Source organism: Petromyzon marinus, chromosome 3, assembly GCF_048934315.1.
Source record: "Petromyzon marinus isolate PM22_M1 ecotype Great Lakes invasive population chromosome 3, UKy_Petmar_22M1.pri1.0, whole genome shotgun sequence".
Taxonomy (NCBI): Eukaryota; Metazoa; Chordata; class Hyperoartia; order Petromyzontiformes; family Petromyzontidae; genus Petromyzon; species Petromyzon marinus.
Window position 1 is genome coordinate 17,484,878 of NC_133669.1, and position 26,291 is coordinate 17,511,168.

Consider the following 26,291-nt stretch of genomic DNA (forward strand, 5'->3'; position numbering starts at 1 on the left):
GCACCAGGCCCGGGGCGAAATTCCGTGCTTTTGTGACCGCGTGACTCTGCTGCCACCAACGGGGCCGTGCGGGGAACGGCTCTGACCTTGGGTCGGCAGCCCACGACACCAAGAACCTTGCCCATTGAGCAGACTGAAACGCCGGAGTTCAAACCGTTTGGTAATCTACCTATGGAGTTAACCATCAACCATGATCCGTAGTGTTTTGCCCTGCTGGTGAAAATAGGGGTGCACAATGCGTCTGGCGCAGAATTAATACTGAATCAGGGGCCGTCCATAAATGACGTCACGCACCTGGGGGGGGGGGGGGGGGCGGGGTCAGACATTTGTGACGATGTGTGACGAGGGGGGGGGGTTGAGAAATGTGACGTCACATCAAAATTCGCAACTTTAAATAAATATAGACAACACGTTCTACTTAATTAGACTTTGTAATAAATGTTTTCTCCTACAACATCAGAGTGCAGCGCCACATTAAATACGGACTACAATGACAATAGTTTAAATCGATTTGAAGCATGTTTTATTTTTTGGGGGGGAGGGGCAGAGCTTTGTGACGTCATATTGTGACGCCGTGTGACAAGGGGGGGGGGGGTCAAAAATCGTCCAAAATCGCGTGACGTCATTTATGGACGTCATAAACCCATTTCGGTGTTTATATTAGTCTGGCTGCATGACGCTGATCAGACACCGCCGAGTCGTACGAATCCTCTTGGCTGGCTCCCTAATCTCTTTATTATCAACAATCCACGCGACAATCCCAGTACGAGTTCGGGGGCCCCGCCACATCGTGGGCGTTTCCTCCTGAAGCTCGAATGCTTGCCGGCGATAATAATTTTAATAATAATTTGAACAATAATTTGTATTATCATCGCTGAGATCACGGGGAGGCTCGTGCGCGTGCACGAACACGCCACGCGGGAGGGGGCGAAGCCTCGACACGCACGGTCACGTGACGCCACCCTCCCAGGTGCAAACCAATTTGCGTTTGAACAAAACAGAAGCTTTTGTTCAATGTGTGTGTGTTCAATAGGTGTGTGCGTGTGTTTACCGTGTGTGTGTTTACCATGTGTGTGTGTTTACCATGTGTGTGTGTTTACCATGTGTGTGCGTGTGTTTACCATGTGTGTGCTTGTTTTACCGTGTGTGTGTGTTTACCGTGTGTGTGTGTATATGCTGACCATGGGCGCAATACGTAGTATGGGTGTCTCCTGCGTACAATAACTCAACATGATAAACTTATCGGGGCACAAACGGCACGGCGACCTGCTGCGGTGTGCTTCGCCTCTGTAGCCCGCGGACAATCTTCGCAATGTTGCGGTACAGTAACATTGCCATGGCGAGGTTCTGTGCAGTGTCTGGCACATCGCTTCTAGTGTAAGACTTTCACAGCCGATACGACGATTCGTATTTGTGTGGTTTTTTTTTTGTGGGGGGGTTAGGCCACGTGATTACTTTGATTGCCCTGCCCCCCACCGCCACCATCCGACAAGATTGTAAGGGTGACAATCTCGTCTCGGGCGGTCGAGGGTTCATGACTAGAATGATTGAATCAAACGAACATTGATGGTTGTCTGGCTAATTTGTTGCCTCACCATCGTCTTGGGATAAATGTACTGTGCAGGAAACAGTATCGAGAGTTTTTTTTTTAAATGCTGGGGTGTTCAATGCGCTCTGCTACGATCCAGGTGACCTGGATTTCAGCGTGGTCCAGATGTCTTGTGACCAGCAATTAATTGACCCCTCAAATGTTCCCTTTGCATATTCATTCCTGTTTTAAATAAACCTTTAAAAATGACTAAGTTTTAGAAAATTAAATGGGGGGGAACACAAGACATATGGACCACCCTATGTAGAATTTAGCATTTAAGAGTTGGCTCGGCCCTAAATGAGCAGTGATGTGAATGTCTGGACACTAGGGATACATTGTGGGCCTGCTACAGTGCTGTGTGAATGCCTGGGCACTAGAGAGACATTGTGGGCCTGCTACAGTGCTGTGTGAATGCCTGGGGACTAGGGAGACATTGTGGGCCTGCTACAGTGCTGTGTGAATGCCTGGACACTAGGGAGACATTGTGGGCCTGCTACAGTGCTGTGTGAATGCCTGGGGACTAGGGAGACATTGTGGGCCTGCTACAGTGCTGTGTGAATGCTTGGGGACTAGGGAGACATTGTGGGCCTGCTACAGTGCTGTGTGAATGACTGGGCATTAGGGAGACATTATGGGCCTGATCCAGTACTGTGTGAATGCCTGGGCACTAGGGAGACATTGTGGGCCTGCTACAGTGCTGTGTGAATGCCTGGACACTAGGGAGACATTGTGGGCATGCTACAGTGCTGTGTGAATGCCTGGGGACTAGGGAGATATTGTGGGCCTGCTACAGTGCTGCCTGGTAACCGCCCATGTGCACCTCACCCGCCTCCATGGATGACACGGGAGATCTGGACACATCCTAATTAATGGGCTTCTCGAGCAGGCGACGATGCTTCATCATGCAGGCCACACATCGAGCCACTGCATGCCCGAGCAGCCTTTGTTTGGCGGGGATAGATGAGGGAAATAAATGGATGTGGCATGTTCTCGAGAAAAGATGGGCTGATGCGGTACAGAAGGATGAACCGATGACCTGGAACCAGCGGTCTCAAGATCGGCCTCTGTGGAGCAGAGGCTTTGTGAAGGACGCCACTGGGCAGTTGGAGACAGCGGAGCGACGCTCACAACAATGAGCAGAGCCCTGCATGTCGGATGGCTAAAACACAGCGAGTTGGCACCGTCGGGAGTGTGTGCGCAGATAAACATCAGCGATGTTTAGCTGCGCGCACACTCCCGACTCCTGCGTCTGCCAGCGAACTTTCGCTTCTCAATTTATGGCACAGCTTGGCACAACGCGGAATGCTGTGAATGCCACCGCGGTTTGCAGTGAATAGCGGCTGGTTGGCGTTACGCACGCGGCATGTGACCCATCATAGCGGTACGGCTCCGTTTGTCGACTCCTCTGCTGAACGAGGCCGAGCCCCACACCGCGTCTTGCGGCTGACTCCGCGATCCGGGCCAGGCGCGGTCTCCGTCCATCCCCCGCCTTGGCGTGGTGGCCCGAGTAGGGCCGGGCCCTTGGCACCCCCAACACCCCCACCGGCCCATGGGGTGCGACAAGATTCGCTCTTTGACGCCACCGGCTTGAAAACTCGACGCGGTCTCCACGATGGCACGCGGCTGACACCCGAGGGCACTCGTCTGGTCCGGACGCAACTGTCTCACCCCGTCGACTTTTGGCGATTCTGATGGTGGTACCGTGCAGGCCGTGGGGGGGGGGGGGGGGGAATTACTTCACCATATTTCACCACGCTGGTCAACGGGGGTTGGTGAAGGCTGGGGGAACATAGTTCCAGACAACGTAGCCCGCAGCAGCCCATAGTATGGCTCTGCCGAGCTTTCGAGATCGGACGCATTCTGGCTCATGCGAGAGAGTGCACTGGAAGTGAGTGAGTGCACTCACTGTGAGGCGTAGAGGCCCATTGATAATTATAAAACAAACCATCTTTATGCAGTGTTGGCGCAGATGTTTTAATTGATGCAGTTGGCAGCAGTTTGTGAATGAATCACTCTCGTCGCGTGCAATTGTGAGAGGGACGCTGTCGTGATGTCAATGGTCAGGGCACTCGACTTTAAATGCAGAGGTCGACGGTTCGATTTGATCTCCCGGTACAGCAGTTGTAAAAAAGTATGCAAATTACGTCACATTCGTAATCAGAATCATCCTAAAAGAAATCCGATGAGCTATGAAGCTCGGATATCCAGTCGGGGTGGGGCAGTTCCTGAAATCTTCCCCACCGCCACTGTTCACCGCACGGCAGGTCGCGTGCTGTGGTGGGGTTAAGTATGGGTACTCTCCCACCTCTTCCACGACGTCTGGCCAGTGTGGAAGAGTAGGCCAAAAACACCCTCCAGAGGGGTTCTCTAGAGCTCCCTCTAGCGGAGGCCCCTGCTGTGAAAAAGACCTTCATAGCTCGTAGGATACCTCCGGTATAAATACATATTCTTCCGACCATAAGTGGCGTGACCAAGAAGTTACAGGGCTGCACTTGTACCCACAATTGCGACGGTTGTTCACAAACCAGACGGTGCAGTGTTTTAAGAGTCTGCATTGATAGATGGTGAACGCGAGTAGACCACAACATATGTAGATTACAAGTGTTTTTTTTTGTTGATTAATGGGCATCGTCCCTTCCGAGATCTGGCGAGATGGGACACATTCCAGTTGCTTTGGTCATAGGCTATATAATTATTTTAATGATGCTTAAGCCATCGCTTAGCTAGCAGACCTCTACATTTATCTCCTGAACACATTGCCATCATGCGAAAGAAAAATGCAATTATATTCGCTATAGAGGAAAATTGTGTAAAATAAGATTTAATCAAATTGTTTGCAAATTAGACACTCATGCTGCATCTAAGGTAATCGAGAAAACAAAACTACACAAAAAACTGAAAAAAATATATAAACGAGACAGCAAGAAACTAAACATTTTTTAAACTAAAATTTCGACCATAAATCGTAATATTTCCTGGGCGTTGGACCGAATCTTCACATTCCGAGTGTAATAATAACCCCTATACAGGAACACCCGTGGCGTCAGTTTGACATATTCCAGCTGGTCCGCCCACGGTCCCTCTCGGGTTTAACCAGACCAGACTTCGCGAGACCTCTTAGAGCACTTGTTTCTCATACTTTTCTTGGCCCGTGGACCACTCCGCCGATAGAAAACATTTCCGCGTACTACCCGACCTGTATACCAGGCGAAGTAGTTCACATCTCGCCACCACGGCGCCTCTACTGCTGCGCACAGCACAGTAGTCCCCATTAGAGAGCGTTTGTCGACAAGGGTTCCATCCATCACCTGCCATCGAGCCTTCCACACTAAAACCTGTGCCAAGCTAGGTGCACGTTACGTACCGAGTGCTCTTGTGCTTGGCGCAAGCTAGGTGGCGAACGGCGGCTGTCGATGTTGACGATGGCGACGTGCGTTATAATAACAGAAGAATCGATGGTCACACGTGAATTTCACACCAATTTTTTTTATTTATTTCCATTTATGTCAAGTTATTTCACCTGAAACACCATGAAAAGGCAGCTTTTGAGAAGTCCTAGTGAGGGTTGTAGAATCACCTCCGTATGTATTCACTTGTACAGTACGTATGTGCCAAGGAATGGGATGCGTCTGTGGGAATGTCAATAGAGGTGATGCATCAGTGGCAATGTCAGTGTGTGTACGCACGTGTTGGTACATACGTGTGTATGTGTTGGTAGGTCTTGGTCCCTGTGTTGGTGTGTATACAATGTTTTATCTATATGTTGGTGTGTGCATCTAGATTTGTGTGCGTATGCATTTCAGTCTGTGTTTATGTGTTGGTGCGTATGCGTGTCGGTGTGTACGTGCGTTGGTGTGCGTACGTTTACATTTCTATACGTCAGTGTGTACATGTGTATCCATACGGGTGTGTTTCTCCGCACATGAGAGTTGCCGTGCATGTGGGTTACTGTGTATGTTGGTGTGATAATGAGGGAATGTGTGTGTGTCTTTGTTTTTTTTGTCAGTGTTGGTATATGTATGTTGTAGTGTGGTGTGCATGAGCGTGCAATTCCATGTCACCCCGACTTGTCATCACTTTTTCTTTGACATGAACACCACAAACTCTGCAAATGGAAACACAAGCATTTACAAACATTACAAGGAAACCATTAATTATTTAGCAAATACCCACCCATTTATGAGTTGCTTACATGGCTATACGCTGAAGGACATGCCCCACATTCATTCCTTGAAACGATTACCTTAACCCATTACGAAGTAGCTGCGGGTTGGCATGTTGAACGCCACGAGGCAAATGTGAATCACAAGAGTAAAAAAACACACACTTGACACCAATGTGAGATGTACATTGTTAGGTAATAGAGTACACCAGCCAATTACACTGGCTCTGGCCCCAAATCTAACCAGACTGTGCAGGACCTCCTGCCTCCAGCCATGCACTCTGCCATATCTCCCATTTCCTTTCCCCGTCTGCCACCGAGCCCCTCATCCGTGTCTCCATCACACCGTTGCCTTGCCTGCTCAAAATCCCTCTCTGTAAAGACTTTCAAAAATCCATCCCCTCCAAACTCCAAATAATCTGGAATTAAACCACTTCGACTTCTGCACCTACACCCGTAAAACAAAACCACATCAAAGTAAATTTTGATTTAAAGCTTTCGTGACTGCAGGGATTCATATTCTTGGTTCTTTCGGTAAAGTTACGTAGTAGGGAAACAATAAAATAATAAAAATATAAAAAATAAAATTCTCACGACGTTTCGACTGCAACACAAGCAATCATCATGAGGTGATTGCTTGTGTTGCACGTGATGATAATTGCTTGTGTTACAGTCGAAACGTCGTGAGAATTTAATTTTTTAATATTTTATTGTTTCCCTTCTACGTAACTTTACCGAAAGAACCAAGAATACACATCAAAGCACCCCGATCCGTCCCACGGACTCTCAAATCCAGTCCCAAACCATTTACGAGATCACCCCTCATTGTCTTCAACATCCTCCATGGACTCGACCCCTGCTAACTTCTCCCCCCTCCCCCATCTCACTCTTTTCCTCCTCAATGTCCTCTGCTCCAGCAATAACATTTTTTTGTGAAACGCTCGAATCACGCCTCTGCTGCCGCCATCGAGGGCTGAACGTTCCTCCCCCCAGCCGTCTATAATGTCGGCTCCCAGCCTCTGTTCAAGACCCCTTCCTCTTCTCCTCTGCCTATGACTGCCCCCCCCCACCCCATCTATACAGAGATCTCAAATTGTGTCTTTAAATTAACAAAAAATGTCACATCTGTGACCCTGCCATTATTTGATATTATAACATATTAGACACGAGCCATGAACTAAACTATTTTTTTTTATTTTACCAGGTAAGGCCCAGTCAGCTATATAGCTCGTTTGTAGCCAAATACACTCAACGCGTGTTTCTACATGTGCGGGGAAAAACTGGTAGGACTCGGAGAAAAAATACGCACGACCACAGGGAGACAGATATATAACCACACTGGGCATTTAAATGCTGGCCCTAGCATTTTTGTCTTCCACTCTCACCAAAATATACACCAACCCAACACAAACTCTAAAAAGTCGAGATAAACGTGTGTAGGCCTAGGCTTAAAAACTAAAACATGGTCACAAATGCTTCCCCCACCACCGCCACCCGCTAACGTTACGATGGCCTCAAAACTCAAAATTGTTGTCGTTATTACCGTAGCATAGCCTCGACTACAGGCATGCGCCAAAAATGTAGCCGTCCAGAAATTACTTCCAGAACAACTTGTAAAAGTTTACATCATTCCAGTCTGTCCACCTGCAGAGTATCGCCAGACAACATCGCCCGCCACGGTAGCCTCACCCTTGTAGGAGATCTGGTCATCCTTTCCCCGGTCGTTTTGAAGGAAGAAATCGTCCACTGAGTTCTCGGGAAGCCCCAAGCTCTTGAGTCCCTCCTGCACCTCCTGCTTGCTCAAGTACCCAGATTCATCCTGGAAATGGGCGACATAGCCGTTGACCAACCATGCGAATCGGAGGTGGGGGGGGAGCAACAAACTAAAAGCACAAAAAACAAAGTTGACAAGAATAATTCTCAAATTGAGCAAGTTTATACGATCTGGAGATAGAAAATGGCAGGGAATTCCACATTCAAGTCATGCGAAGGGAAGAAGCAGAAGCATGCATTGAGATTATTTAGATAATTTTGATGCTATAAATGTCCAAATGATGGGGCACTTTGTTGAGCTATCATTTGTGGCCAGGTCGCTTCTGAAAAAGTGGGCTTTGCCTGGTAGGATGGGGATGGTTTCGTTTTATTTGTTTGTGTTTAGGTGATGTGTTTACCTTTCTTGTACTTTGCACTACCATGTTTTTGTAACGTTCTTACCCGCCCCTATTGGACATCTGCGACAAAGAGCTTGATAGCTCATCGGATTCCTCCAGTATGAATAAATAAATACGAGTCTGAGAAAGCGAAGGGCTTTAATTCAACCAGCGTGATGGTTGAACCCGGTGTGGATGAGATGAAATGGCGAGCCTGGTAGACGGAGCCCTCTAAATGAGTGGAGGAATCAAGGGGTGAAGTTAATGGGAATTGTAACAACCATTGTAGTGGCGATAGCAGATTGACAAGGAGATGACTGACCGACAGTTGAGGGAGCGAAAAGTTAATCTGCGAGTTCCGGATAATCGATTACCCTGAGTGGTTAAAGTGAATCGTTTTTTTAAAGACCACTCACTGAGGCGGGGGGGGGGGCACTGGATGATCGACTTCACCTCCATCCTCACGACAAATCCCCGTGGACAGGGGGAAGGAGCCAATTGATCACATACGTAGTGCATTAAACACGTAACCAACTTTAGATGACAATTATTATTCGTATTTGCCCTTGGTTAATTCACTGCTAGACAAAGGCCTCCCCCATGCCGCATCGCTCAATAGGGACCGTTTGCCCACACTGCACCACGCTGGTCAGTCAGCGAGGGTTCGTGAAGAGCACGATCTATAGATTGCTCAAGTTAAAAGACTGGGTAATAATACCCCTGGGCAGCAGCATGGGGGACTGATTTTGAATCAACATCGGGTTTTAAAACCCAGTCCACCTTGTGTCCTATCCCCACGGTTATCACGTCTGCAGGCGGATGCTGCTGCTGCCTCCTGCTGCTTTATTCCTGCCCAACATCTGCAATGTCACTCGAGCCCCCGATCCCACCACCCCATTTACCTACACCCCCACAGTGACGTAAGCAAAGAATTGCGTGGCTGCACCTAGACCTTTTTTTGAGCGTGTAAAATTACGGACCACGCCCATAAGTTAATCGGTTCAAAATAACTGCTGCAGCTTTAGGCCAGTTTTGTTTTTCTAGTTTCAGAAAGCCGGGCCGAACACCAGTCGGTTCAGTGCTCCCGGATTTCAGCTGCTCGCCACTAAGCTGAGTTATTGCATGTGAAGCAAGTTGATGGTTGTAGCGCCATCACGAACGACTGCACTAAAACAAAAACTAAAAATCTACATTTGAATTCGCTTGTTCTACGTTTCTCATCTTTATAAATGCCAGCTGACAACTATATAAATTATGATCGTACTGCCATGTGACAAACATTTCTCTGTCGCAGGGCATAAGGGGCATTGTATTCCCTGAGTGCGTGCCTAAAAAAATGGCACTGCAAGGGATATTTAAAAAGCTGTTCTATGACATTTCCTTCTACGGGCCATTCTCCAGCACATGGGGCGTCACCACTCTGCCACCAGAGTTCGAAATGGACATTTAATTATAGGACACAATGCCAATATATAAATGGAAATAAAATTTGTAAAGACGCAATTTTTTTTTATTTGCAAGGGTTATCTATGCCACCCCATCTCGCATGCCATATGCCAAGTAAGTGTTGGGCGACACTAATTCCACCTCTTGGTCGATGACCGATCAGGTCATGGAAATTCCACTTTAATGTGCCAGAGCTCTGTTTGGTCTTAAGATGTCGAGCAGCACTGTCGTGCACGCTTCACCGACCACTTTAGGATGACGACGACGACGACCATGACGATGATCGTGGTGCATTTAGTTGGAGGATGACAACATCCTTACCTTGTCTAAGCTCCGGAATTTGTCCCCCAATTCCTTCATCTGTTTTGCAAGTGGAGACGGCTTCGGGTGAGACTGAGAGGTGGGAGAGACATGGAGGAGAATCGTAAATCATTTGTTCACTTACATTCGGTTGCTCTGTTTAGCCAGGTGAGATGAAGCTCATCTCTAGTCGCAAGGGAGGCATGGCTCACCATCATATTAAACGGATAGCCTTCGATTATTATTCCTTCGTGACCGTTTTATGAATGGTCTTTGGGATTCTAACAATTATTTTCCAGAAAAAATTCACTGCTAGATCGCAAGACGACTGTAGTCGCTTTTTTGTGATGTATGTCAGTAAACGGGCATCATTGTATGGTTTTCTAGAGTAGCATATCGGAACAAATAATAAACTTATACGATACGAAACATCTATAGAGTATGAAAATAGATAGGCGGAATCCATAAAACAGCTGGTATAAACGAGAGGCATTTCCACCCGCGGTTGACTCTGCCTATGGTGGATACGAGTAACATTTGCCACCCAACGTGGTGCCGAGCAACTCGCTTGGCTCCATGCGGGCTCGATGGGTCGTCTCGCGTCAGGCGGTGGGTGGGTGGTGGGCGCGGCTCCGTGCCAGTTCGCACATTCCACATGAGTCAGACATCATGGATAAACAAAAGCGTTCACCGCAAATGAATAAATAAATTGTTTTAATACTGTACGCAGCGAGCCACTGGATTTGTATTGCATCCACACAATGTGGAATCCACTGGTACATTCAAAACATAATATAGCCAAACATCTAATATCAGACCGTCATATATCCGCCTTAACCATTCGTGTCCACACCCAGTGCAAAAAAATGTGCACGGTGGTGTAACTGTCATTTTCTACAGATGTTCACTTATCCGACCTTTTTCACATATCCGCCAACGCCTCAAGTTCCCAGTGAATCGGATATATGCAATGGATTTTTTTTATAACAGCTTACCACCTTAACCACCTCGACACCCCGCACACCATTCGACCACCACTGTTGAAAAGGACGTGAAATTTAAACTGGCGTTTGAAATGATTAACGCAGGGAAAGCCTCACTCAGCCTCAAAGCCTCGCCGAGTCTCAAGACGAGGTCAGGGGGTGCTTGCATTGGGATGTTTGGCCAGTGGCGTTAACGAGTGTTTGACGTGTGGGAGTTAACCGGAAAACTCACAGAAAACCCACCCAATGCAAACGAGTGGATTAAACTTGAGATTAGTTCAGTTCAGACCAAGTAAATGTAATATGTGTGTGGACTATATATGTAAGCAAACGATACGTCCCCTTCATATCGGTTTGTCCAGGTAATAACAACATCCCATTGGCCTGCGAAATCATAGCTTTAGCAGCATCGATTCAGTACAAACTCTGAACCGGTTTCCTACTTAAGAGTGTTTCATCAGCAGAAGTCAGACTTTGCTTGATGCAATGCTGGTGAACTGCCAGACGTAATTGGCAAGATTGGCAAGATGCTAGAATTTCGATGATCTCGGCCAAGCGCAACAGCCAAAACCCAAAAACCCACATCCGACTGCCACAAACCACAACCGCGTTAAACCTACGCAATCGCATGTACACACACACGCGCGCGCCTTCCCGAAATTACATGCCATTGAAAATGTGCTGTTAACGATATCATCAACATCATGTCACGTGCTACACGCCAGAAACTCGGTTAGATAAACACATCTTGGCAGATCAATGTTGGGCAACGTGTTCCATATATATAAAAAAATATTTAAAAAATTTGCGTTACATGTCCAGGACAATGAGTTACGCTCCTGGTTGATACATACAGGATATATACGCATGTGTGTTGAACTTCTTTCGCACCGTACGTAGCAAACCGTGCTAATCGGGCGGAGGTGTGTAATACACATTTACACAGGATACAATTATCGTGCGAAAGGAGTGATCGTGGGAGGGCAATGTGGAACTGAGCGCAGGAATTTGGCTGTTGTTATTGTTGTCGTGTGTGTGCGGTGCAAAAGCAACGATTTGATCTCTCACCATGGTGGACTTGGGTGTGCAGAGCTGGCGACGAAGGGAAGATGAGGCGGAGTTCGGCAGACTTCACTCGGTGCTTTGGACGATGAGCGTGGGCGGATATCCAGCAGGAATTTATAGCGGAGTCTGGGTGTGGCCCTGAGCGCGTGTACGGGGCGTGGGCGAGGTGCCGGTGGCGCTTCCGTGTACTGTGGTTAGGGGAGGGCAGAGCAGCGACGCTCACAACAACGAGCGGAGTGCCTGGCGGATAAAATTGACCAAGTTGGCACAGTAGGGGGCACAGCTGGTGCATCTGCCGGTCATCTCAGTCAACCCCACGGCACCTGGGTCTGTCCCGTGACCTCCTGCCAGCAGTGAGCCTTCGACACTTCACGTGGCATGGAGATGCACGTGGCCTGGCACAGGTTCCGTGCTGACGTCCCCGCCACTTAAGTGTCGACTGGCCGTTGTGGTTGCGTATGGCTGGGGAACGATCGTGCGTGGTTAGAGCGCTGCGCTACGAACCCGGCGATCCGCTCACGGCCAACACCAGCGAGGATTTTTGATCTGGTCCTGAGCCTCCCCTAAGTCTACTCAGCCTCAAACGAGTACCTGTTGAGCTTGTGTCAACGTCTCCACTGGGGAGAAAGAGGCGGTCGGGCGTGGCTACTGGTCACCCACCCGTTCATAGGTGCGTCACAACTAATCGGATGAATAATGATTCTCATTCTACTACAAGCGCTTGTCCAAAACGTTTGTTCAGGCTATACGGTGGTGGTGGTGGTGGGGGGGATAGTTTGTCTTGTGTGTGTGGAAAACGCCCATTGTTCTGTGTGTGTAAGGGCGTGGATCACAGGGCAGTGCATCTGTCAGGCACCTGTCAACCCAAGGCACCTGGGTCTTCGCGTGATGAGAGCCTCAGAGCGCTCCGAGCGTGACACGGGCGCGGGACGACGTCACCGCCGCCGGGTTGCGGAAACGACTGCAAGTTGGTGCCCTCTGGAAGGACGATTTAGGGAGCGGTGGCGCAGTAGGTCAGTGCGCTGCCGCTGCAAATCCCCGGCCGCCCGAGTTCGATTCCCGCTCACGGCCAACGCGAGCGACGATGGGCAGAACCGGTCCTGCGCCCCCTCGATGTCTCAAATGAGTAGTGTGGTGGTTAGCGCACCGAGTTTACCAACTCGGCGAAGCGCGTTCGACTCCCGTTCACGGCTAACATCGGGCCCGGATCTGGGCCTTAAAATGTTTGCAAACATCAGCCCGGGAGAAGACAAATTCGGCTGGGAGTGGTGTTAGGTGCTTGCTATAAGCACTTGCACCAACAGCCTGGTAGAGGCTATACGGCGGTGTGCCTGGGGGTGTATGGCAGTATGGGTGTCAGTGTCTATGGGTGCGTATGGGTGTGTGGAAATGTGTAGGGGTGTGTGTAGTGGCATGGGTGTGTGTTGCAATTTTTTGGGAGCGGTGGTGCAGCGGTTAGCGCGCTGCGCTACGAACCTAGCGACCCGGGTTCAATTCTCTCAGCCTAAAAAGAGCACCTGGTGCGATGTGTAAACATCGCCTTTGTCTCCCTAGTGGCGGTGTGTAAACATCGCCACTAGGGAGACAAAGGCGACCGGGCGTGGTGTTGGCCACCCCAACCCCTCGTGTGCCATGCCGGCCTTCATAGGTGCTCGCTAACATAACTTGCCCCGACAGTCTGTTAAGGGGCCGTCCATAAATGACGTCACGCACCTGGGGGGGGGGGTCAGATATTTGTGACGATGTGTGACGAAGGGGGGGGGGGTTGAGAAATGTGACGTCATATCAAAATGCGCAACTTTAAATAAATATAGACAACACGTTCTACTTAATTACAACATGAGAGTGGAGCGGCACATTAAATACGCACTACAATGACAATAGTTTAAAGGGATTTGAAACATTTTTTTTGGGGGGGGGGCAGAGCTTTATGACGTCATATTTGAGGGGCTCTGAATTTTTGTGACGCCGTGTGACGAGGGGGAGGGGGTAAAAAATCGTCCAAAATTGAAAGACGTCATTTATGGACGGCCCCTTAGGCTATACAGGGGGTTCTTTGTCTCAGTGTGTACAGGTGTGTCTCAGTGTGTATGGGTGTGTCTCAGTGTGTATGGGTGTGTGTAGCAGTATGGGTGTGTGTAGCAGTATGGGTGTGTGTAGCAGTATGGGTGTGTGTGGCAGTGTGTACGGGTGTGTCTCAGTGTGTACAGGTGTGTCTCAGTGTGTATGGGTGTGTGTAGCAGTATGGGTGTGTGTGGCAGTGTGTACAGGTGTGTCTCGGTGTGTACAGGTGTGTCTCAGTGTGTACGGGTGTGTCTCAGTGTGTATGGGTGTGTGTAGCAGTATGGGTGTGTGTAGCAGTATGGGTGTGTGTGGCAGTGTGGCTGTGTGTGGCAGTGTGTACAGGTGTGTCTCGGTATGTACAGGTGTGTCTCGGTGTGTACAGGTGTGTCTCGGTGTGTACAGGTGTATCTCAGTGTGTATGGGTGTGTGTAGCAGTATGGGTGTGTGTAGAAGTATGGGTGTGGTAGTGTGGACGGCAAAACAACCCCCTACCTCCTCGCGGTGCCGGACGGGCAACTCTGTCGTGGACAGCGCTGTGGGGGGAGATCCAATTTTGATTGGCTCCTCCCCTCATGGCATATGTGTCCACCACAGGGGCTAAACGGGGGCTCTGGACGGGTGCGAGGGGCTGGTAACCCCTCCACCTTCAATTAATTACCACGAAACTACGAATTAAACTGAAATATGTAACAACTAAGCTTGTGCCGGAGGCCCCGGGGGGCCAGGCGTCTATGACGTCTCCTGGCCAAACCCCAATTGGCGGAGCCAGGAGATTGAATACCTACCCTCGGGGCTACTCCAGAAACAACGAAAATCCACTACGGGTGGCCACGTGGAATGTTCGAACGCTCACTGCAGAGGAGAGGCTGCCACTCCTCTGTCGGGAGCTGGACCGGTACCGCCTGGATCTATGCGGCATTCAGGAGGTCCGGTGGACCGGCTCTGGCTCCTGCCACCATGAGGGGTGGACAGTCCTCTACTCGGGGCAGCAGACTGCCAAACAACAGGGTGTGGGTCTTCTTTTGAACAAAAGAATGAAGGGGGCGTGGGAGCGTGGCGGTGAGGTGTGGGAAGCTGTAAGCCCCAGGCTACTTTGGGCTCGCCTTCCCATCAACCGGAGGCGAGGAATGGTGGTCGTGGTTACTTATGCCCCCACCGAAGATGAACATCCGTGGAGGGATGCAGGCAAAGCCGATGAGTCAGATGCCTTCTATGACCTCCTGTCACAGGTGCTGGCTAAAGTGGCCCCTCGGGATAGAGTCATCATGTTGGGTGACTTCAATGCCCGAGTTGGTCATGATACTGGCACCTGGTCTGGAGTGATTGGAGGGCATGGGCCAGATCAGCTCAATAACAACGGTAGGAGGCTGCTAGATTTTTGTGCAGCCCATGGGCTTGTAATTACCAACACGCTGTTCCGGCATCGGCGCATCCACACAACATCATGGATGCATGCCGGGTCCAAGCAAGAACATCTGCTGGACTACATAGTGACGGACCAGCGAATGCGAGCCCATGTCCTTGACACCAGGACCTACCGTGGAGCTGATCTGCCCTCTGACCATCGACTAGTCATCTGTAAGATGCGCCTGCCATTCTTCCACTCCGGTGGTGGGTGTACACCCAGGACCCCATTCCAACCTAAAGTGGCCTGGTCTCAGTTATCTGATGAAAGTTGCAAGCGAGAATTTCATCATCGCTTGCGGCTGGGATTGGCATCGTCCCCGACTCCTCCTGATGTCGAGGGTAAATGGGCGAGGTTTAGGACTGTGACTCATGCAGCTGCAATGGCTGCTCTGGGTACGCGGTCCAGACCTCCCCAGACACCCTGGATGACAGAGGAGTTGTTCAGGATGGTTGAGAAAAAGCGACAGGCCCACTGTCATCGGCTACAGAATCCCACGTCAGAGAATGAGGAGGCTTACTGCAGCCGTCGCTCGGAGGTTCGGAGAGCCGTGAGGCGCTGCAAGGATGGGTGGTGGTCGCGGGTTGCTGAGGAGATGGAGTCTGCCTCAGTGGCCCGTGATCACAAATCTCTATTTAACTCCATCAAAAAAGTAACCTGCAGCGCCACACCTATTACCATCATTAGGGGAAAAAACGGTGATCCAATTTCCGACCCCCAGGAACAGGTTCGCAGATTTGCTGAACATTTCTTTGAGGTCCTGGGGGAGGGAAAATCCCTCAGCCAGGAAAACATCGTGGCACAAAGTGAGGATGACTCTGCTGAGGCTACGGTGCCTCAAATATTGGATGAAGTCACCCCCTGTGAGTGGCTGGCTGAGGTGCCATCTGCTGAGGAAGTATTGAAGGCGATCCGGAGTCTGAGACCAGGAAAGGCAGCGGGCAGAGATGATCTCCCAAGCGAAATGCTGAGGGAGGGTGGCGTTTGTGCACAGACTGCCCTATATGACATCATAACAAGAGTCTGGACCACTGGACGGGTTCCGCAGGATTGGAAGGATGCCCTGGTGGTCCCCCTTTTTAAGAAGGGGGACCGCACAGACTGTAACAACTACAGGGGCATCTCACTCCTCAGTGTGCCGGCAAAGGTCCTGGCAAGGATTATTCAGCATCGCCTTGCCAGGCACGCTGAGGAGAGGCTTGCGGAGCCCCAATGCGGTTTCAGGAAAGGGCGGTCCTGCACAGATGCCATATTTTCTGTCCGTCTGCTAAAGCAGAGGTGTAGGGAATTCCAACAAGACCTACATCTCTGCTTTATTGACCTGGTCAAGGCCTATGATACCATCAGTAGGCCTGGGCTCTGGGTCATTCTTCGTGCTTTTGGAGTACCTGACCCTCTGCTCACGATCATTAAGGACCTTCATGATGGTGAGCGGGCCCGGGTAAAACTACGTGGCCGGGAGTCAGAGCCATTCCCTGTACACCTTGGGGTGCGACAGGGATGTCCTCTGGCTCCCACATTTTTTAACATCTATTTTGACCACGTAGTTCGTGAAGCCTTCAATAGCTGTACCGGGGGAATCTCCATATGGTACAGATATAATGGGAGGCTAATCGATGCCCGGGTGCGGTCAAGGGATGGCTCCCTATTGCTCAACCACGTTATGTATGCTGATGATTTGGTAATAGCTGCTCAGTCAGAGGAGGAGTTGGAGACGCTGCTGCTGAGACTGGAGCGTGCCACTAAGAGGTGGGGCCTTACCATCAGCCCCACCAAAACTAAGCACCTGCCTGGGTATTTTGTACCATCGGACACTCCACCCCCACAACTCCCAATCGGTGATGGGGCAGTTGTGGAGAGAGTGGAGAGTTTCCCATACCTGGGCAGTGTGCTTATGACTGGCTCCAGTTTAACAGCAGAGGTCTCACTCCGAATCAGTCGAGCGGCAATATCTTTTCATCGGTTGCGTAACGCTGTGTGGAAGCTACCTGGTCTGTCGCTCCGCACTAAGCTTCAGGTCTTCTCGGCCACGGTCATTCCCTCCCTTCTCTACGCTTGCGAAACGTGGACCCCCCTAATGGAACATCTTCGCCGGTTAGAAACATTTAGGCTGGCCTGCCTACGATCCATCCTGGGTTTAACCAGACTGGATTGTGTGAGGAGCTCACAAATCCTTGAAAGATCTGGGCAGGGTCCCATCGGTGAGCTCCTCCGGCAGGCAAGGCTGCGATGGCTGGGTCATGTAGCCCGCATGCCCAGCCACCGCATGCCGAAACAGCTTTTGTTTGGCCGGATTGAGGGGGCTAAGCGGGCGCGGCACGGGCTAGAGTAGAGATGGAGTGATGTGGTACAGGAGGACGTGGAGCTGAGTGGACTTGCCGATGACTGGTACCAGCGGTGTCAAGATCGGCCTCTGTGGAGGAGGCTCGTGAAGGATGCTACTGGGCAGTTGGAGGCAGTCGCCCTCCAACAACAACGGAGGGCGGAGGAGCGACGCTCACAACAGCGAGCGGAGCGCCGGGTGGCTAAAGCACAGCAGGTTGGCACAGTAGGGGGCACAGGTGGTGCATCAGCCAGTCATCTCAGTCAGTCGACCCGTGGCACCTGGGTCTGCCCCGTGACCTCCTGCCAGCGGGCGTTCGACACTTCACGTGGCCTCAGGGTGCACATAGCCTGGCACAAGCGTCGTGGTGACGTCACCGCCACTTAGTGGCGAATGGCGGTTGTTGTTGTGTGGTAGTGTAGCGGTTAGCGCACTGCGCTATGAACCCGGCGACCCGAGTTCGATTCCCGCTCACGGCCGACACCAGTGACGATTATCTGCACCGGTCCTGGGCCTCCCTTAGGTCGACTCAGCCTCAAATGAGTACCTGGTGCGGTGTGTAAACATCGCCACTGTGGAGACAAAGGCGGCCGGGCGTGTAGCTGCCCCCCCCCCCCCCCCCGTGTGCCGTGCCGGCCTTCATAGGTGCTCACTAACAGCACTTGCCCCTACAGTCTGTTAAGGTTATACGGGGGATATTCGTCTTTGTGTGGCAGTGTTGTATGGGTGTGTAGCAGTGTGTGGGTGTGACGCCCAGTTTGAACAATTTGCCCGGGGCGCGAATAATGACACGGCGTGTCGGAGTCTGGGCTGGGCTTTGACGGCCAACGAGAGCAACAACTGCAATTGTACACTGAGGTGGTTAATGAGCCACATCATTGCTTTGGGAACAGCGGAGTGCATCATCGCTGCCAACGATGCCTCCCTTCATAGTTGTAAATCCGGCATTGAGTCGTTTCTATGTTCAATGGTCCGTTCTGGGTGACGGATGTGCAGGGAACCACGAAAGGCTGCGATGAGACATTTAACTCATCAAAGCTTGTGTTTACAGCAGACCTAGCACAAGAGATCTCTTCAAAATAAAAGTGTCAACAATGTAGCTTGTCTGTTGGCAGAGAGGGTAATGCCTCTTCTTATTTTTCGTTCTTTAATACTGATGTAGTGGGTTCCACGGAGACTGGAAACGTAGTCTTTCGAAGCAACACGGTTTATTGTAACTCTTTAACGGAAAGCCCCTTACTCCCACTACCTGGGGAGGTTTGGCCTCCGGGCTAACATGCCCTAACACTGGGGCTACCGGCTCTTAGTCCTCTGGCTAAGGGTGACCTAGGGGAGGCTACGCTGACCTGACCCAGCCAAGGTGCGGGTCCCGACCACTTTGTCCATGCTCGGCCCCGGCCCTTAAAAGGACGTCGGGTCCCAGGGTCCTAGCCTAGCTGGCCTTCTGTCTTCGTCTTCAGAGCACTGCCCTGAGCCGTCCTGAGGTCCGTCTTTTGTACACCCCTCGGGGACTCTCCACCCCCGGTACCGCCCCCTTTCTGGAACCTTCCAGGGGGCTCTAGCTCAGGGTGGCACCCCCTATAGACCCGTGCCCGCAACTACTGGCAAGTATACACACGGGCGGTGTGTGCTATGTATTTCTGACGCTACACTGGCAATGAGGTCCCATCATATAGCTGCTCACCCCAGCTATAGATGCTCTGGTGCGTGCATCGGCATTGTGCTGTTCGCCTTTTGGCGTTGTTCTCTGGTCTGACACTGGCAGTGATACTAGGTCACAAAGACGGCTGCTGTCTCTGCTGATGGAGGCCAATCAATTTCAAAGACAGTGCCGTATACTGTACTAGCTGTACTACCCGGCTTCTCCCGGGACTTTGATCCACCACGCGCGGCCGCCTTTGTCTCCCCAGTGGCGATGTTCACACACCACAGCAGTTACTTGTTTGAGGCTGAGTCGACCCTAGGGGAGGCCCAGGAGCGGTTAAAATAATTGTCACCGGTGGTGGCCGTGAGCGGGAATCGAACTCGAGTGGCCGGGTTCGTAGCGCGGCGCGCTAACCACTACGCTACAATGCGTTACGCTTCCACATACGCGGGTCACGTGACAGATTTTACGTCACAGCTCACTGCCGTGCAAAAAATAGATGCATTATTGAGCTCCCCCCCCCCAAAAAAAAAAAACAACACAAGTGTATTTTTATAATGTTTGCATGGTGTACAGTCTGGAAAGTACCCACATGGCAAATTTCAAGTGTGTTGCATGTCGGGAAGTACGCTAAACATTTTGAACAGGCACACATTCACAACTCTGCCTGTTATATATATGGAGATTAACAGAAAAATGTTTGCATGTTCTCCACAAGTACTGTGTGTGATTAATGCAGTAACTTGATTCCTTGCAAAAGCTATCTATTTGGTGTTTAAACATCTTAACACCTGTTGCCAGCAAGGATAAAACCTATTCTTATTTTTTATACTCTGATACTTGGAAAAAAAGGTCCCATATATAATATTACCGAACACTGGACACTATCGACAAGAAACTATCATCATTGCAGTGCAGCGAACTTCGCCTGTATACTCTTGTAGGTATGTCCCCTCTACAATACAACAAAAACATTGGCATCACCGTCGAGAATATAAATATTGATAATCATGAAGAACATTCGACGACGTTTCGATCATAAGACAAGCGATCGCCCTGATCGTCCTGATGACGATCGCTTGTGTTGCGATCGAAACGTCGTCGTTTTTACGTTATTTTATTTGATCCTGTCTACGTGACTCTACCGAAAGACTCAAAGAATATGAATTCGTGCAGTCACGAAAGCTTTAAGTCAAGATCATGAAGAACGTTCATGTTCTTCACGTCCACAATACAGTACCATCATGTAGCCAGTGCATGCAACAGTTTCTCTGTGCCATGCATTTGCCACACTGCTGGATCAGGGCGTTTACAACGCGTGTCGGCCACAGGGGTCTTAGATCATACGTCACCACACTGGTCACTACGGGATGGTGGAGGGTGGGGGGTGTGGAAGGAGGAGGCGAGAAGCGGTTCTGATAGCACTTGCTTCTTAAGTTAGACATGACTGAGAATCGAACTCTGGAAGGCCTGCGTGCATTGAGCCGAGCGCTTCGCCTTTACCACCGCTCCACATCCCTATTGTGAATACATCTGAACGTAACATGTTTTATTTTAACATTTGCAGTATTTCTGGTCATCGCCCGTAACCGGAAAGGCTCTCCCCACAATTAGTCCGGCTTTGCGGGATTTTATCATAACGATCAACAATTTCTAAACTATTTCTGAGTCTGTGCCTGGTGGATTTTTTTTTTAGTTCAATTTGGCTCTGGATGAGCCGTATTTATGAAATGAACCGAAAATGCCCCTAAGCCAATGTGCAGCCTAACGGATAGTTTGAAAATAACCAGGGTCTCCGATTGACCGAAAGAGGCCTGCCCACAGGGACTGGTCGGGAGGTAGGCTTTAAAGAGATTGGAGGCAATGGGGTTTGAACGAAGATAGGTGATCCGTTCGGGAAGAAGGATGGGGATTGGCTGAAGGAAAAACACGGACAGGAAAGTTCGAGAGAGGGGGCTCGAGGAGGATAAAAGGGGAGAGCACCAGGAGCAGTGACGTTCGAGCGAAGGGACGAGCTACAGCATGAAGCACCAAGTCCGGGCCTAGATAGTCATTGTGCCTTCAATAAAGTGGCCAATCAGTAATTCGTCGTCCGAGTCATTTCAAAATATATATACACAGCTCCTATGGTTAACATGAAAAAAAATGTGGTTTCTATAAGAATCTCGTTCAATCTCCACATGGAGACTCACGGTCTGGCATAGTGACCCGCATGGCAAATGCTGAGGTTAGCACAGTGGAGCTGGCACGGAAGATGAGGCGCAGGCATTCATGTGGCGACAACTGGTGGAGTAGCCACACATGGAAGGAGGCTGGCAGACTCGGACTCAATATTTATTATTACAGCTGGTAAAGTCCCTTTGAGCTATGCCCAACGTCTTACAAGGACGACCACAGGCCCAAAGACCGTCGGAAGAGGGGGGGCGGTTATTATGACATTGCAGGGAGGGGACGTGGAAAAGAACGAGAGCAAAAACAACAAATTGTTTACACGAAAGCCACGCCAAAACTCACTGCACACTGGGTAAACAATTCGTGGCGGAGTGTGAAGGGAAGGTTTACGTCCATGAGCTTCGGTCAAGGCTGCTCGAATTGGACTCGCCCCCACGTGCCACTTCAATTGGCTGGAGGCTTCACTCGGCGGGAGTTGAGAAACCGGAATTGTCCCAGTCCTTCCTCTCTCGACGCGAACGCGCGGACAGGGACCGCTCAACGAGAATGACAGCACGGGGTGGAGCACAAATGGTACTTGCAATAGCGAATTAACACTATCGTAGGAGTAAAATGCCTGTCTATTAAGTTCAAAGACCATGCAAAAGTACAGTAGTCATAGGGACCAAGAACAATACACATAGGCAAGCAACAGATTTCAAGTGTTTAGAACAAGACGTGTGCCCATTGTACATGCAACAATCCACGCAACAATGCCAAAGTATCCCTCCACTGAGCAATTCTGCACTTGTAGCTAGCAGCGGCAGCCCGCAGACTCCCCAAAGAGATGAACGACAGCCCTGGGTCTCCCTATAAACAGGGTCTCATGCAGAAGCCCAACAGCGACCCCTGGTGAAAGTTCCCAATGCGACCAAAAATATCCTGCGTCACGTGGGCAAATAGCGTAAATGCAGACTAGTCTTGTTTAACGAGCGTTCTTTTTCCGAGAATTCGCTATAACGAACAATTTGCAATTTTTACCCATTTGTTCCCAAAGCGAGCATAATGCATTCATGTGGCGGCTCGCTAAGCAAAATGCTCGCTTAGCGAGCGGCGACTGATATATCGACAATGCGTCCTGTGGCGGTAGGGGGCGCACGGCGGCCGGCAGCGATTTGTTTACCAGCTCAGCTGTGCTGCATGACCACGTGTTTCGTCGTTTGGGGGAGGGGGGCCTAGTGGTGGCACTGGAATGGGTGGGCGGAAAGTCGGTGGCGGCGCTGATTCATTGCAGATGCTGAGGACAGGAAGTCGCGCTCCATCTCGCATCCCACGCATCGTGGCTATGAACCCAGTAACCCCGATTCGATTCCCAGCCATGGCTCATATCAGTGGCGAGTGATTTTTGAACCAGTGGTTCTGCATGGCCCCTATTGCTGCCGCCACCCATTAAACATATACCCTTTATATAACATACATGGCAGGCACCTGCAAGCACTATGGTTCTTCGTGTGTGCTAAGTGTTAAATGTGATGTTTTATTACTTTATTTAAAGTACCCCAACCCTTATCACTACCCCAACCCTTATCGCTACACCAACCCCTATCACTACCCCAACCCCTATCACTACCCCAACCCCTATCACTACCCCAACCCCTATCACTACCACAACCCCTATTACTACCACAACCCCTATCACTACCCCAACCCCTATCACTACCACAACCCCTATCACTACCCCTACCCCTGTAACTACCCCTATCACTACCCCCAACCCCTATCACTACCCCAACCCCTATCACTACCACGACCCCTATCACTACCACAACCCCTATCACTACCCCAACCCCTATCACTACCACAACCCCTATCACTACCACAACCCCTATCACTACCCCAACCCCTATCACTACCCCAACCCCTATCACTACCACAACCCCTATCACTACCACAACCCCTATCACTACCCCAACCCCTGTCACTACCCCAACCCCTGTCACTACTCCAACCCCTATCACTACCACAACCCCTATCACTACCCCAACCCCTATCACTACCCCAACCCCTATCACTACTCCAACCTCTATCACTACCACAACCCCTATCACTACCCCAACCCCTATCACTACTCCAACCCCTATCACTACCACAACCCCTATCACTACCACAACCCCTATCACTACTCCAACCCCTATCACTACCCCAACCCCTATCACTACCCCAACCCCTATCACTACTCCAACCTCTATCACTACAACAACCCCTATCACTACCCCAACCCCTATCACTACTCCAACCCCTATCACTACCACAACCCCTATCACTACCACAACCCCTATCACTACTCCAACCCCTATCACTACCACAACCCCTATCACTACCACAACCCCTATCACTACCCAAACCCCTATCACTACCACAACCCCTATCACTACCCTACCCCTATCACTACCCCAACCCCTATCACTACCCCAACCCCTGTCACTACCACAACCCCTATCACTACTCCAACCCCTATCACTACCACAACCCCTATCACTACCACAACCCCTATCACTACCCCAACCCCTATCACTACCACAACCCCTATCACTACCCTCCCCCTATCACTACCCCAACCCCTATCACTACCCCAACCCCTATCACTACCACAACCCCTATCACTACCCCTATCACTACCCCAACCCCTATCACTACCCCTATCACTACCCCTATCACTACCACAACCCCTATCACTACCCCAACCCCTATCACTACCCCAACCCCTATCACTACCCCTATCACTACCCCTACCCCAACCCCTATCACTACCCCTATCACTACCCCTACCCCCAACCCCTCCTTAACAACTCCCGCCTGTTATCCTGTCACCTTAACCACACCACCACATTTCATAACTCCACTCTTTATTTCAACCACCATAATAGTATGCACAATTGTATAATTGCTCTAAAGCGCCTTGGAATAAGGTGCGATATAAATCTATACGGTATACGATGAGACAACGACACGAAAGGGCTCACCAGGCATGTCCACTTGGTGTGGCCACGTGCACGAGGCCCCAATGTGTGGTGCAGTACCCCACTCAGTCCACCAGGGGGCGCGCGCTATGCAACAGACGAACTCCAATTTTCTTTGGTTCTCTCGGTGAAGTCACGTAGAATGAGAATAAAATAATAAATTGATAAAATAAAATAACACAATAATATTCTCACGACGTTTCGGCCACAACACAAGCGGCCTTCATCAATTTATTATTTTATTCTCATTTTACGTGACTTTACCGAACGAACCAAAGAAGATGAATCCTTGCAGTCACGAAAGCTTTAAATCGAAATTGAACTCCAATTTCTTTCATCAGTCCTCTCTGCGGACGGGGCTCGCGGAAACGCACAGAGTGCTCTCCGGTTAAGTGGGCAAGTGGGGATGAGGCTCAAGGCTTCTTTCCAAGAGATTCCCACTTCACACCGATATGTTTGGCCAGTCCCTTTTTAATAGTGGTTTTTTTTAGTAACTACATTTGTTATACGCAATTATCACAATCCACATTGTCTCTGGGCTTGTACAAGCACGTTCCATTTAGCAGAGGGCAATCTGCAAACGAATGCGACTTAAATTGCCCCCGAGACCTGTAAACAGAAAAGAGACTCTACTAAATGTTTCGAGTCACAGCGCCTCTCAAGCAAAGCTCAGGAGTTGCGTGCAAGGTAATGTTTTTATTTATGCTGTACGTTTCATTTTAACTACTGCAGCTACTAGTGGTCGCAACGCGTAACGCAAACTCACCTCTTGGCTTGCGTGAAGCTCAGGGACATTTCCTTGATAATCATTTCCATCACTAACCTGCTTCCGTTCCTCCCTTAAAACCCACCGATTTCTCCCTCGCCCATCCTACTGCTGCTCCCTGCCTCCGCCCCCCGCTATGACCAGGCATCACCCTACCCCTATCACGATCCCAATCACTACCCAAACCCCTATCACTACCTCTATCACTACCCCTACCTCAACCCCTCCTGAACCACTATCGCCTCGTCTCCTGTCACCGTAACTACACCACCACTATATATTCTTGGTTCTTTCGGTAAAGTCACGTAGAAGGGAAAAACAATAAAATAATAAAAATGTAAAACAAAATTCTCACGACGTTTCGACTGCAACACAAGCAATCGTCATCAGGTGTGAAAACCACAACGAGAAAATTTGAAAAAGTGGCGTTTTTTTAAGGTTAGCACCACGGAGAGCGATTTGACAGTTTGTTCAGATGGACGAGTCCATCTATGTTCGGAAAAGAGGAGGGGGGAGACGAAAAATAATGGATGCGGTCTGAAAGCCACCTTAAGCGTGATCAATCAATTAAGACCCGAAATGGTTTATCAAATCCTTCCATTGATTGCTAAGCCAGAATCCATCTTCTCGATTAAAATTGTCTCTGTGTTTGTATATGTGGATAGCCTCATGAACGAATCTCTCATGGTAGCCAGATGGCTTGCAAAGAACCTCTGTCTTGGAGAAGTCAATGTCATGTGAACCGACTGAATTATAACAGTGATCTGCCACGGCCGAGGTGTTGGTCCTACCGTGTTTCAGGTCTGCCTTGTGTTCACGAATGCGGTCTGAGACATGTCGTTTGGTTTCTCCAATGTAACTACTACCACAGAGGCAACTAAGTTTGTAGACGCCAGGGTACTGTATGTCCAGAATCACATCTTTTACAGACGGAACCAGATCACAGATTTTATGTAATGTGTTGAATCAGACCTGGATCTTGTGTTTATTCAAGATTCTGGAGATCTTTTTTGTGATCCCCGCAATGTAGGGTAAAGTGATGGTTTTGAAAGGCTCCTCAAGAGGGTCCCTTCTTCATGGTTGGTGTGATAGCTTTGTGGATTGTGTAGTCGGAATAACCATTAGCCTTAAGAGCTTGGTGTATGTGCTTGAGTTCACTGGCTATGTGTTCTTGGTCGGATATGCATTGGGCTCTATGGAGTGCAGAGTGTTGATGAACA

General features: G+C 49.9%; 1 protein-coding gene across 3 annotated transcripts; it reads right to left on the reverse strand.

The window, feature by feature from the left end:
• Nucleotides 1-5,061: 5,061 nt before the first annotated feature.
• On the reverse strand, nucleotides 5,062-24,323 carry LOC116955837 (16 kDa calcium-binding protein-like). Of its 3 annotated transcripts, XR_012929521.1 has the most exons (6): nucleotides 24,309-24,323; nucleotides 12,554-12,675; nucleotides 11,701-11,885; nucleotides 9,671-9,742; nucleotides 7,443-7,572; nucleotides 5,062-5,696 (listed from the first exon to the last, which is right to left on the reverse strand). XR_012929521.1 is itself a non-coding variant. In XM_032977163.2 (4 exons), exons 1-4 carry the CDS (start codon nucleotides 11,701-11,703, stop codon nucleotides 5,665-5,667), a joined length of 237 nt encoding a protein of 78 aa, XP_032833054.1. In that variant the 5' UTR covers nucleotides 11,704-11,852; the 3' UTR covers nucleotides 5,062-5,664. The 3 variants fall into 3 exon arrangements, 1 of the variants encoding a protein (XP_032833054.1); XR_012929522.1 differs by lacking the exon at nucleotides 12,554-12,675; XM_032977163.2 differs by lacking the exons at nucleotides 12,554-12,675; nucleotides 24,309-24,323 and having other exon boundaries at nucleotides 11,701-11,852.
• Between the last annotated feature and the right edge of the window lie 1,968 nt (nucleotides 24,324-26,291).

Coding starts and splice junctions, on each gene's coding strand:
- LOC116955837 (XM_032977163.2), bottom strand. Junction 7,573..9,670: donor AATTCCGGAGCTTAGACAAG/GTAAGGATGTTG, acceptor GCCCATTTCCAG/GATGAATCTGGGTACTTGAG. Junction 5,697..7,442: donor TGACCAGATCTCCTACAAGG/GTGAGGCTACCG, acceptor TTCCATTTGCAG/AGTTTGTGGTGTTCATGTCA.